Source organism: Theropithecus gelada, chromosome 19, assembly GCF_003255815.1.
Source record: "Theropithecus gelada isolate Dixy chromosome 19, Tgel_1.0, whole genome shotgun sequence".
Lineage (NCBI taxonomy): Eukaryota > Metazoa > Chordata > Mammalia > Primates > Cercopithecidae > Theropithecus > Theropithecus gelada.
This window is the reverse complement of record NC_037687.1, coordinates 30,027,923-30,039,806: the sequence shown is the minus strand read 5'-3', so window position 1 is coordinate 30,039,806 and position 11,884 is coordinate 30,027,923. Positions and strand designations below refer to the sequence as shown.

The 11,884-nt window shown below is 47.1% G+C and overlaps 1 protein-coding gene across 1 annotated transcript; it reads right to left on the bottom strand.

Moving 5' to 3' along the window:
- Positions 1-5,785: 5,785 nt before the first annotated feature.
- Positions 5,786-11,496, bottom strand: ERVV-2 (endogenous retrovirus group V member 2, envelope). The gene is made up of 2 exons (XM_025367025.1): positions 11,276-11,496; positions 5,786-8,273 (listed from the first exon to the last, which is right to left on the bottom strand). The coding sequence occupies exon 2, from the start codon at positions 7,888-7,890 to the stop codon at positions 6,277-6,279; it is 1,614 nt and encodes a 537-aa protein (XP_025222810.1). The 5' UTR covers positions 7,891-8,273; positions 11,276-11,496; the 3' UTR covers positions 5,786-6,276.
- Positions 11,497-11,884: the final 388 nt, after the last annotated feature.

Here is an 11,884-nt window from a genome sequence, read left to right as displayed (position 1 = left end):
CCGTCTAAAAAAAAAAAAAAAGAAAAAAAAAGAAACCCAATGCGATTCCTTGCATCGGGTCCCAGTGTACTGTAGTTCAGTGATCTTCATTCCTATCCATATGCTGAATTCTATTTCTGTCATTTTGGTCATCACAGCCTAGTTGAGAATCCTTGCTGGAAAGATGATTTGCTTGTTTCTAGGAAAGGAAGCTCTGGGGCGTTTTGAGTCTTCAGGGGTTTTGCGCTGATTTTTTTCTCATCTTTTTTTTTTTTTTTTTTTTGAGACGGAGTCTTGCTCTGTCGCCCAGGCTGGAGTGCATTGGCACGATCTTGGCTCACTGCAAGCCCTGCCTCCTGGGTTCAGGCCATTCTCCTGCCTCAGCCTCCCGAGCAGCTGGGGCTACCGGTGCCCACCACCACGACCAGCTGATTTTCTTTTTTTTTTGTATTTTTAGTAGAGACGGGGTTTCACCGTGTTAGGCAGGATGGTCTCGATCTCCTGACCTCGTGATCCGCCTGCCTTGGCCTCCCAAAGTGCTGGGATTACAGGCATGAGCCACCACGCCTGGCCTTCATTTTTTTCTCATCTTTGTGGGCTTATCTACCTTCAGTCTTTGAGGAAACTGACCTTTGGATGAGTTTGTTTTTCTTTTTTTTTTTCCTTTTTTTGAGATGGAGTGCAGTGGTGCAGGCTGGAGTGCAGTGGTGCGATCTCAGCTCACTGCAACCTCCGCCTCCCAGTTTCAAGCTATTCTCCTGCCTTAGCCTCCCTAGTAGCTGGGACTACAGGTGTGTGCCACCCACATGCCTAACTAATTTTTGTATTTTTAGTAGAGAGAGGGTTTCACAATGTTGGCCAAGCTGGTTTTGAACTCCTGACCTCAAATGATCTGCCCGCCTCTGCCTCCCAACGTGCTGGGATTACAGACATGAGCCACTGCGTCCGGCCTTTTCTTTTATCCCATTTGATGACCTTGAGCATTTGATTGTGGTATAAGGTGGATTTAGCCAACCGGCTTTATTTCTGGAAGATTTTAGGGGCACCAGTGCTCAGCTCCCAACTCCTGGAGTGCACGCTGTAAATCTCAGAAGCTTGTATTGCACACTGACTTTGTTCTCTGGCTTCTCAAGGCTCGTAATCTACTGTGCTGCGGGAGCTGAAGGGCAGCAGCTGCAGCAAAGTGCCAGTGAGTGCTGCATTCCCTGCCTCCGTGCAGGCATTTACCGCCGTGGCAGAGACAATGCTGCTGTGTCGGGGGTGGGGGCACCTTCTGGAGACTGTGTGCATGGTTGCCCTGGAGGTCGGTTCTGAGGTGGGGTGCTGGTGGGTGCAGGTCTTGGTGCCTTCTTATTGTCTTGTAAACAGGAGTGGCACCAGTCTTTTTAAAAAGACTGCTAGCCGGCTGGGGGTGGTGGCTCAAGCCTGTAATCCCAACGCGTTGGGAGGCCGAGGTGGGCAGATCACCTGAGGTCAGGAATTTGAGACCAGCCTGGCCAACATGGTGAAATCCTATCTCTACTAAAAATACAAAAAATTAGCTGTGTGTGGTGGCGGGCGCCTGCAGTACACCTACTTGGGTGCTGAGGCAGGAGAATTGCTTGCACCCAGGAGATGAAGATTGCAGCGAGCTGAGATCGCACCACTGCACTCCAGCCTGGGCGTTAAGAGCAACACTCCGTCTCAAAAAAAAAAAAAAAAAAAGACGGCTAGCAAACCTATTCTTATTTTGAGCTTATGAAGGAGAAGGAGGAATCACATTTATGTTGAAGGTCCCCAAAGAAACCCAGAGCCATAGGTGAAAATCATGTCAGGGAAGGCTGGGACAGCTAGGTGGCCTTATTTTGTCCTTGAGTGCTTGATACAAGCATAATAGTGCTTACTGTTCCATGTACCTCCCAGCATCTGGAGGGTCCGGAGGCTCAGTGGCTTCTTCCTACGGGCCCCATATATGCTTGGTCCCACAGGTCTTGGTGGCTTGAGACACTCCTGCACCTGACATTTCTCCTCTGATGGTGGTTGCGAGACCTCTTACCAACAGAGCTACAAAAGTTTGAATCTCTCTTTCCCCCCGCAAAATGTTGAGAATGCTCAACATTTCCTTAAGGTGACTGAGGTTGGGATAGAGAGGGAGGAAAGAGTCAGGGTTAGGGGAAAAGAACGTCCCTGAATGCCAGGAAGCAAGACATCGTTGGCATTAATTTTGAGCAGCTTCTTGGCTGCTGGCTTTTCAAGTAAATGAAGTTTTAATGTTTTATATTCACCTTAAGCTCTCTAGCAGCTTTGGGGACTCTGTCCTTATCTCCTGCCAGCTGGAGGAGAATGAACAACAACCAAACACCATTAAGGTGGCTTCTTTCAATTCAAACTCTAATTCCTAAGGCACGATTCCCAGGTAGGACAGTGGAGACTCACTGTCATCTCACTCATCACTGAGGCCAAAGCATTTGTTATCGGGAGGTTCTCATCCCCAATACCCAGCTCATAAAATGCCCTTTCACTTTTCTGTTTCAGAGCCACATGTATGCCACAAGCTTATGAACACAGAAGAAATTAAGATAGAGGCCAGGCACAGTGCCTCACACCTGTAATCCCAGGATTTTGGTGGTCCGAGGTGGGCAGATCACGAGGTCAGGCGTTTGAGACCAGCCTAGCTAACATGGTGAAACCTCATCTCCACAAAACTTACAAAAATAGCTTGGTATGGTAACAGGCACCTGTAATCTCAGCTATTTGGGAGACTGATGCATGACAGTTACCACCTGGGAGGTGAAGATTGCAGCGAGCCTAGATTGTGCTATTGCACTCTAACTTGGGTAACACAGCCAGACTCCATCTCAGAAAGAAAAAAAAGACCGGGTGCAGTGACTCACACCTGTAATCCCAGCACTTTGGGAGGCCAAGGCAGGCAGATCACCTGAGGTCAGGAGTTCAAGACCAGCCTGACCAACATGGAGAAACGCTGTCTCTACTAAAAATACAAAAAAATTTAGTGGGCGTAGTGGTGCATACTCGGGAGGCTGAGGCAGGAGAATCACTTGAACCCGGGAGGCAGAGGTTGTGGTGAGCCAAGATTACGCCATTGCACTCCAGTCTGGGCAACAAGAGTGAAACTTCATCTCAAAAAAAAAAAAAGAAAGAAAAGAAAGAAAAAAATTATTCTATGTAATTTGTACCAATTGCAAAACTGAAAATAATATCAAACCATCAATTGTTTACATACTTACATGAAACTACTTAATTATCAGGGGATCCTGCCCCCAGTAGTTCATGTGGGTTCTTTTCTATTTCCCTACGTGTTGGCCGGTCTGAGAAATAAAGGGAAAGAGTACAAAAGAGAGAAATTTTAAAGCTGGGTGTCCGGGGGAGACATCACATGTCAGCAGGTTCCGTGATGCCCCCTGAGCCGCAAAACCAGCAAGTTTTTATTAGCAATTTTCAAAGGGGAGGGTGTGTACAAATAGGGTGTGGGTCACAGAGATCACATGCTTCAAGAGCAACAGAAGATCACAAGGCGGAAGAAGATCAGGGCGAGATCACAAGGTCAGGGCGAAACTATAATCACCAATGAACTTCCATGTCCCGCTGTGTACACTTATCATTGATAAACAAAGTTCAAGGGCAGAGAACCTATCTGACTAGAATGTGCCAGGCTGGAATTTCCTAATCCTAGCAAGCCTGGGGGTGCTTCAGGAGACTAGGGCATGTTTCATCCTTTTCTACATCTGCATAAAGGCAGACATTCCTAGGGTGGCCGTTTTAGAGGCCCCCCCGGGAATACATTCTTTTCCTAGGGCTGTTAATTATTAATATTCCTTACTGGGGAAAGAATTCAGCGATATTTCTCTTACCTGTTTTCGGTAATAAGAGAAATATGGCTCTGTCCTGCCCGGCCCACAGGCAGCCAGAATTTAAGATTATCTCCCTTGTTCCCTGAACATCACCGTTATCCTGTTCTTAAGGTGTCCAGATTTCATATTGTTCAAACACACATGCTTTACGAACAATTTATGCAGTTAACGCAATCATCACAGGGTCCTGAGGTGACGTATATTCTCAGCTTACAAAAATGACGGGATTAAGAGATTAAAGACGGGCATAGGAAATCACAAGAGTATTGATTGGGGAAGGGATAAATGTCCATGAAATCTTCATAATTTATGTTCTTCTGCCATGCCTTCAGCCGGTCCCTCCGTTTGGGATCCCTGACTTCCCACAACACTTAATATTTCATTTAGTATTACTATTACTATTTATTGTTATGGAGCAGAAGCTGAGTCTGTGTTCCATTACAAGAGAGTGGTGTCCATTTCAAATTGTGCTGTCTTCCCAGTGGGTGAGTAGAGAAATTTAGTAAATATTGTGCAAAACCAGATAATTTATATATTTCTTTTTTTTTTTTTTTTTTTGAGACACAGTCTTGCTCTGTCACCCAGGCTGGAGTGCAGTGGTGCAGTCTCAGCTCACTGCAAGCTCCGCCTCCTGGGTTCACACCATTCTCCTGCCTCAGTCTCCCGAGTAACTGGAACTACAGGTGCCCACCACCATGCCCGGCTAATTTTTTGCATTTTTAGTAGAAACAGGGTTTCACCGTGTTAGCCAGGATGGTCTTGATCTCCTGACCTCGTGATCTGCCCACCTCGGCCTCCCAAAGTGCTGGGATTACAGGTGTGTGCCACTGCACCCAGCCAATTTATATATTTCTGATAAGATTAAGGTATTCCTCGCCTACCAGGCAAAGCAAAGACTAGGTTCTCTAGAGTCATCTTTCATGAGAAAATAGATACTGACTGCTTCAAAACATGTATTGATAAAGGTAGAGGCATTTATCAGCCACTAACTGGGCTGGGATTATCAATTTATTGTTTTCCTTTGTGGAGAGGATTTCTGGGTGAGAAGAAAATTATTTTGCCTTTAATTATATTTGCCCAACATTTAATAAATAAAGAGTATTTCTTGGTCAGTTGAGTGCAGTTTGCTTGTTTATTTATTTAAACAATAAATAAATAAAAAACCTAGTTTGTTTGTTTATTTATTTATTTATTTGAGATGGAGCCTTGCTCTGTTGCCCAGGCTGGAGTACAGTGTGCAATCTCAGTTCACTGCAACCTCTGCCTCCTGGGTTCAAGTGATTCTTCTGCCTCATCCCCTCGAGTAGCTGAGATTACAGGTGGCTGCCACCATGTTTGGCTAATATGTGTATTTTTAATAGAAACGGGGTTTCACCATTTTGGCCAGGCTGGTCTCTAACTCCTGACCTCCCGATCCGCCTGTCTCAGCCTCCCAAGGTGCTAGAGTTACAGGTGTGAGCCACTACACCCAGCCTCTATTTACTAGTTTAGATGCACTGAATCCTTCATAGACCTTTGGTTACCACGAGGGGTGGGGAATCCTTCAGTTCTTGGTCTTCCTCAAGGAAGGAATTCAGTCAGGAGACACACAGAAACAGTTAAATGGTTAAGTAACCTTTACTTAAAACGAGAGGTCATCAAGAAGAGACTCAACTGGCTGCTCAGAAGAATGAGCCGGCTGCTAGTGCCTTAGTTTTTATGGGAGCTTTCAGTCATCAAAACAGTACACTCAGAAAGACAGAACAGGGTGGGCTGATCAAAAGGATGTGTCTTCTCCTACTAATGGCTGGGCAGATGCTTTTTATGAGAATCTTTCATGATTAATCATGAAATTCATGATTATTCATGAACGTGCCATTCAGAAGTGTTCTGAGTAGCCAGGTGCAGTGGCTCATGTCTATAATCCCAGCACTTTGGGAGGCTGAGGCAGGTGGGTCACCTGAGGTCGGGAGTTTGAGACTAGCCTGACCAACGTAGTGAAACCCTATCTCTACTAAAAGTACAAAATTAGCCGGGCATGGCGGCACATGCCTGTAGTCCCAGCTACTCGGGAGGCTGAAGCAGGAGAATCGATTGAACCTGGGACGTGGAGGTTGCAGTGAGCCGAGGTTGCACCATTGCACTCTAGCCTGGGAGACAGCAAGAACTTGTCTCAAAAAAAAAAAAAGAGCAAATGGCTGTTCTAGGGTGGGTTTTTAGAGAAGTGCTGACTGACTGTGGGCAGCATCACCAAGGAAGCTATCAGTGGGCTGCGTTTCTAAAGATTCCTTTCCCAAGGGCTCTCTTGCCTGCTCATGCCTGCCTACCTGTCTACCCTAATATTTCCCTCCTCAAGAGATGGAGACCCTGAAAAGCTTTGGGTGTAAGGACGTCGTGGGTCTTCTGTAACTACTTCCTGCTGACATGGGGCGAAGAAGTCATCAGGGTCTCCGTCTCTTGCTCTGTCTCAGAGAGGAAATCCCTCCATAGTTTCCCGGAATCTTCGCCCACTGGCATCCAAGGGAGAGATGTGCTCGTAGGTGCTGGGGCCTCCAGGGACAGATAGCTGATATCTTTCCATTTTGGGGGACTCCATGTGAAATTGCTTTATCCTAGAAGAGACACACTTGATCAGTAAATTAAAGAAACAAGGACCAAAGAGGAAAAGTAAGAGTATAACTGTTGCTGGTCCCAGTAAAGGGACAAACCATTTGAGGGAGGGGAGGGCAGATTTCAGAGTCTCCCAAATGGCCCTTGTTGAAGCACCTCCTTTTCCAAAGTCATGAAGCCATGTAGCCTGGTCATAGATCTTTTTTATATCCTCCTCTATCGCCCCGCTGTTATTGACATAAACGCAACAGGTTTTATTGATCACTGCACAGACTCCACCCTGCTCTGCTAAGAGGTAATCTAAGGCCAATCTGTTGTCCATGACTACGTTTGCTAGAGAATCTATGGAGGCCTTGAGTTTAGAGATGCTATCTCCGGTACTCTTAGCTATGTTTTCTATTTGTCTGGAGAGATTTCTGAGGGTGACATCATGATAAGCAAACCCTCCCCACGGGGCGATCATTCCTACGGCTGCTCCTATCCCTGCCAGTATCAGACCCAGAGCTCTTTTCTGTCTGGGTTGGGTGGTGTTATAAATGGTCACACCTATCCCCCGTGGTCCCAAAAGTCCCACAGCACATTCCCCCGTATGTTGGATATTATTAATGCAAGTAAAGAGGTTTGCCACGGGGGGAGTTGAATAGGTTCTCTTAGGACTTCCGTCAAAGGGCAGTTTATTTTTTTGTGGTCCACATAAAAACACATAGCCAGGAGGGGTACAGGCCCACCGGGGCATGCGGCTGTCAAACCACTTGTGTAACTGCGATTTCCACACTGCTGGAATAGTTTGATTGCATGTAGGGGATAGAGGCCCTCCCAGGGGAACAGTAGTTTTTGGCCATGTGGGGACAGTGTGTGCCTTGGGAAGCGAATATAGAACCCTCCATGTGATTAGCTCTTTTCCTTCCCAAGCTGCACAGCGGTTTTGGGGTGACTTGTCTCGATAATCGTTCATTTGTTTATGGCTCGCTGGACACCAGTGAGTCAAGTTAGGGTGGCAGCCTGCTGGGGAAAAGCTCATGGGACGGATGGTGGGACTGGGGAATCCCTCCTTAGAGGTGCTCTTCCGGCCACAGTGTCCTTCAGGGCATGGACAACAGGTTTGGTTTAGAGAAGAGCAGTTGTACAAATAGAAAGAAGTTTTAGAGCTTTGATTGAAAGGTGGAGTGAGATCCAGGCAGGGGACTTGGTACGCTGAGTTAACAAGTGAAACCTGGAGTGGAACAGATTTGTGTTGGCCTTCAGGGATTCCTGAACCAAATGTTAGGTTTAAAGAAAAATTTCTTAGCAAAATATATTGGTAAGATGAGGACCTGGTGATGAAGTTGTGACAGATCCAACAGTTGCTTAGATGGTTTCCCGAAGCAATAATTTTGGAAAAATTGACAAGGGAATTTTCACTCCATTGTGCCTGTGAGAGTAGGGGCATGGGAAGGAGGGAAAGATAAAGGAAAAGGAATTTCTGTGTCATAGCTGATTCTCCCTTAAGCTTTGTGAAAGCAAAAGGAAAGTGGTGAAAATAGGAGAGACAAATAATTCAATGGTTAGATGGAGTGTTTGGTGATAAAACAGGCTATTGGGACTTCAGGTGGCATGCAAGTGTGGGTCCAAATAAGGAGAATAACCAATGCCACCGCAACCAAGATTCCCGGTACTGAGACTGACTTTAGTTTTGGGTGAACAGAGAGAAGGCTTTACTTATCTTTTGACTTGACTAGGACTTTTAAGTTCTCCAGTGGCTCACAAGAATGCTCAGGTGCTGAATTCTGTTGTTCTTCTGTGGTTCTTCGGGACCTTCCCACAGTTTTACTCGGGACTGATGTATCCAACTGGAGATGCCAGAAATGTTGACAGCTGTTGGGGTGGAAAGTAAGACAGTAAAGGGGCCTTTCCATAGCGAGTTGAGACCCAGGTGACCCATCTCTCCAGGTTTTGATCAGGTTTTTTGACCCTGGTTGGTATAATGGTTGTTGGTTACTGAAAGGGTCAAGAGCAGGCAGTACCTTTTTGTCTGAACTCCTGAATGGCTTGTTTTTTGTTTTTTGTTTTGTTTTGTTTTTTGACACAGAGTTTCGCTCTTGTTGCCCAGGCTGGAGTGCAATGGTGCGATCTCGACTCACCATATCTCCGCCTCCCAGGTTCAAGCGATTCTCCAGCCTAAGCCTACCAAGTAGCTGGGATTACAGGCATGCACCACCATGCCCAGCTAATTTTGTATTTTTAGTAGAGACTAGGTTTCTCCATATTGGTCAGGCTGGTCTCGAACTCCCGACCTCAGATGATCCACCCGCCTCAGCCTCTCAAAGTACTGGGATTACAGGCATGAGCCACTGTGGATGGCATTTTTTTTCTTTTTTGAGCTGGAATATCTCTCTTGTCACCCAGGCTGGAGTGCAATGGTGAAATCTCAGCAAACTGCAACCTCCACCTCCTGGGTTCAAGTGATTCTCCTGCCTCGGCCTCTCGAGTAACCGGGATTACAGATGCATGCCACCAGGCCTGGCTAATTTTTTAGTAGAGACAGGGTTCCACGATATTGGCCAGGCTGGTCTTGAACTCCTGACCTCGTGATCCACCCACCTCGGCTTCCCAAAGTGCTGGAATTATAGGCGTCAGCCACCGCGCCCGGCTGATATGGGATTTCTCCATGTTGGTCAGGCTGGTCTCCAACTCACGACCTTGGGTGATCCGCCCACCTTGGCCTCCCAAAGTGCTGGGATTACAGGCGTGAGCCAATGTGCCCAGCCTAGATCTTCTTAATACATGATGATATTGGGCTAATACTAATGATTACAGGAACAGAAAAGATGTGATATCTTCCCCCACTCTTCAAAGGTTCCTCGGGGATTATACAGAAAAAAATGCTTAAAAAGCATGGAAGCCCCCTGGGGCTCAGAGTCAGTGAACTGGGCCATTGATTCTGGTTTTTTAGGTCCATTATATGATCACATAAACAGCAAGGGGAATGTGAGAAGCATTTTCCATCAGCTTATTCAACAAAAAGCAAAAAGAACCTGAGTACTTCATGGGTCTGTTACAATGGCCTAATGAGGTGAAGAAAGAAGTCCCCAGTGGCCCATAGGAAACCCTGGTTGTACAGAGAAACTAGGGAGTAAGGAAGTGGTCACAGGTGACTCTCTGGAGGAGCCAGGCAGTTCAGTTCAGAAGTCACAGAACGAGGCATTTTTGAAGAGTAGTCAGGTGGACACGGACCCAATAATAAATGAGGGATTTCTTTTTTTTTTGAGACAGAGTTTCGCTCTTGTTGCCCAGGCTGGAGTGCAATGCTGTGATCTCGGCTCACTGCAACGTCTGCCTCCCTGGTTCAAGCAATTCTCTTGCCTTAGCCTCCCAAGTAGCTGGGATTACAAGCGTGTGCCAGCACGCCCAGCTAATTTTTGTATGTTTAGTAGAGATGGGTTTCACCATGTTGGCCAGGCTGGTCTTGAACTCCTGCCCTTAGGTGATCCACCCTCCTCAACCTCTCAGAGTACTGGGATTACAGGCATGAGCCACCGCACCTGGCCGAGATGGGGGATTTCTTTAAGCATCCTGTCAGTGCTGGTCCCTCCAGTGAAAAAGGAGGCAAGGGAAAGGACAAAGCTGAGTCTCATTTCTGAGGAAAAAAGTATAAACATCAGCATAGGCCCTCAAAGGACTTTGGTGCCTGGCAATGAAGCAAACGCAGCAGGTCCTGGATGAGCAGGCCCTGCAAGGGTCTTGCACCCAAAGGAAGAATTCATGAAATCCCGGCGGCAAGGAGAGGGACAGCAAAGAATAAGCAGAGTGACCTGGGAGATTAAGCATTGGTGGGGGCATATTGTGTTCAGGGGATTGAACAGCCATGAACGGCAAGTATAAGAGCTGACTTAACACAGGACTGTAGTTTTAGTTAAAAGATATGGTCCAGGGCCAGGCGTGGTGGCTCACGCCTGTAATCCCAGCACTTTGGGAGGCTGAGACGGGTGGATCACGAGGTCAGGAGATCAAGACCATCCTGGCTAACACCAGGAAACCCCGTCTCTACTAAAAATACAAAAAATTAGCTGGGTGTGGTGGCGGGCGCCTGTAGTCCCAGCTGCTCGGGAGGCTGAGGCAGGAGAATGGCCTGAGCTCACAGTGAGCCGAGATTGCGCCACTGCACTCCAGCCTGGGCGACAGAGCGAGACTCCATCTCAAAAAAAAAAAAAAAAAAAAAAAGATATGGTCCAGGCACCATGGCTCACGCCTGTAATCCCAGCACTTTGGGAGGCAGAGGCAGGCAGATCACGAGGCCAGGAGCTCGAGATCAGCCTGGCCAATATGGTGATACCCCATCTCTACTAAAAATACAAAAATTAGCCGGGCATGGTGGCACACGCCTGTAGTCCCAGCTACTCTGGAGTCTGAGGCAGAAGAATCGCTTGAATCCAGGAGGCGGAGGTTGCAGTGAGCTGAGATCACGCCACTGCACTGCAGGCTGGGTGACAGAGTGAGACTCTGTACCCCCCCCCCAAAAAAACACAAAAACATATGAAACTCCCCAGTCATTGCACAGCCAGGCATATTCCCTGCCACTTTTATAAGCCTCCTACAGGAATGGTCACTATGTGTCTCAGATCTACTCAATGTGGAGTTTAAAGTCCTCCCTCCTCTGCTTATCACCCCTCAGGGTAAGCTGAGAAATCAGCCAGAGGGAGCAGAGTGACAGTGACTGAAGGGAAATGGTACGGGGCAGTTGTTAGTGGACAGAGCCTGAGAGGAGAAACCCCTCCCCTTAAAGCTGCAAGAACTGCATTAGGGCAGGCGGTTCTTCAGTGCTGAAAGAAGCAGAGATCGTCAACCAGAGAATCTGGCACCAGCTTTTGGGCACTTACCTTGCTAACCACTTCAGGTAACCAGGTAACCCGGTGAAAACACCAGATGTTACCTGGAGGCGTGTGGAAGTCCTCTGGTTCTTGGTCTTCTTGGATTCAGTCAAGAGATGTGCAGAAAGAGTTAAAGGGTAAATGCCCTTCATTTAAAGAGATTGGATCTCAGAAAGAAGAGACACCTTGAACAACAGAACTGGGTGGGCTCCTGAAAAGAAGGAGTCTGTCCTTACTAATGCTGGCCTGACCCTTTTAATGAGAACCTGACATGATTATTCATGAAGGGGCCGTGCACAGGCATTATTAGTAAGCATGTTCCGGGAAGTCCTCTGGGCAGGAATGTGCTGTGACTGTCCATGCCAGTGCACACATCACATGTCTCATTAGCATCTCAAATCTCCACCCAGGGGTGTGGCTTTTATTTATTTTTTTCTAGAATCATATTTGAAAAAAGGAGGATGTGTTTCTTAGTATTATAATGAGCAAAAGGCCATTCTAGGGTGAATTCTTAGAGGAGTGTGCATGCTTCTTAATAGGGAAAATCCGCTAGCTGGGTTATTTCTGGCTAGGGCCTGATAATTCTTTTCCTGGGCCAGACAAGCCCAGCCACAAGGA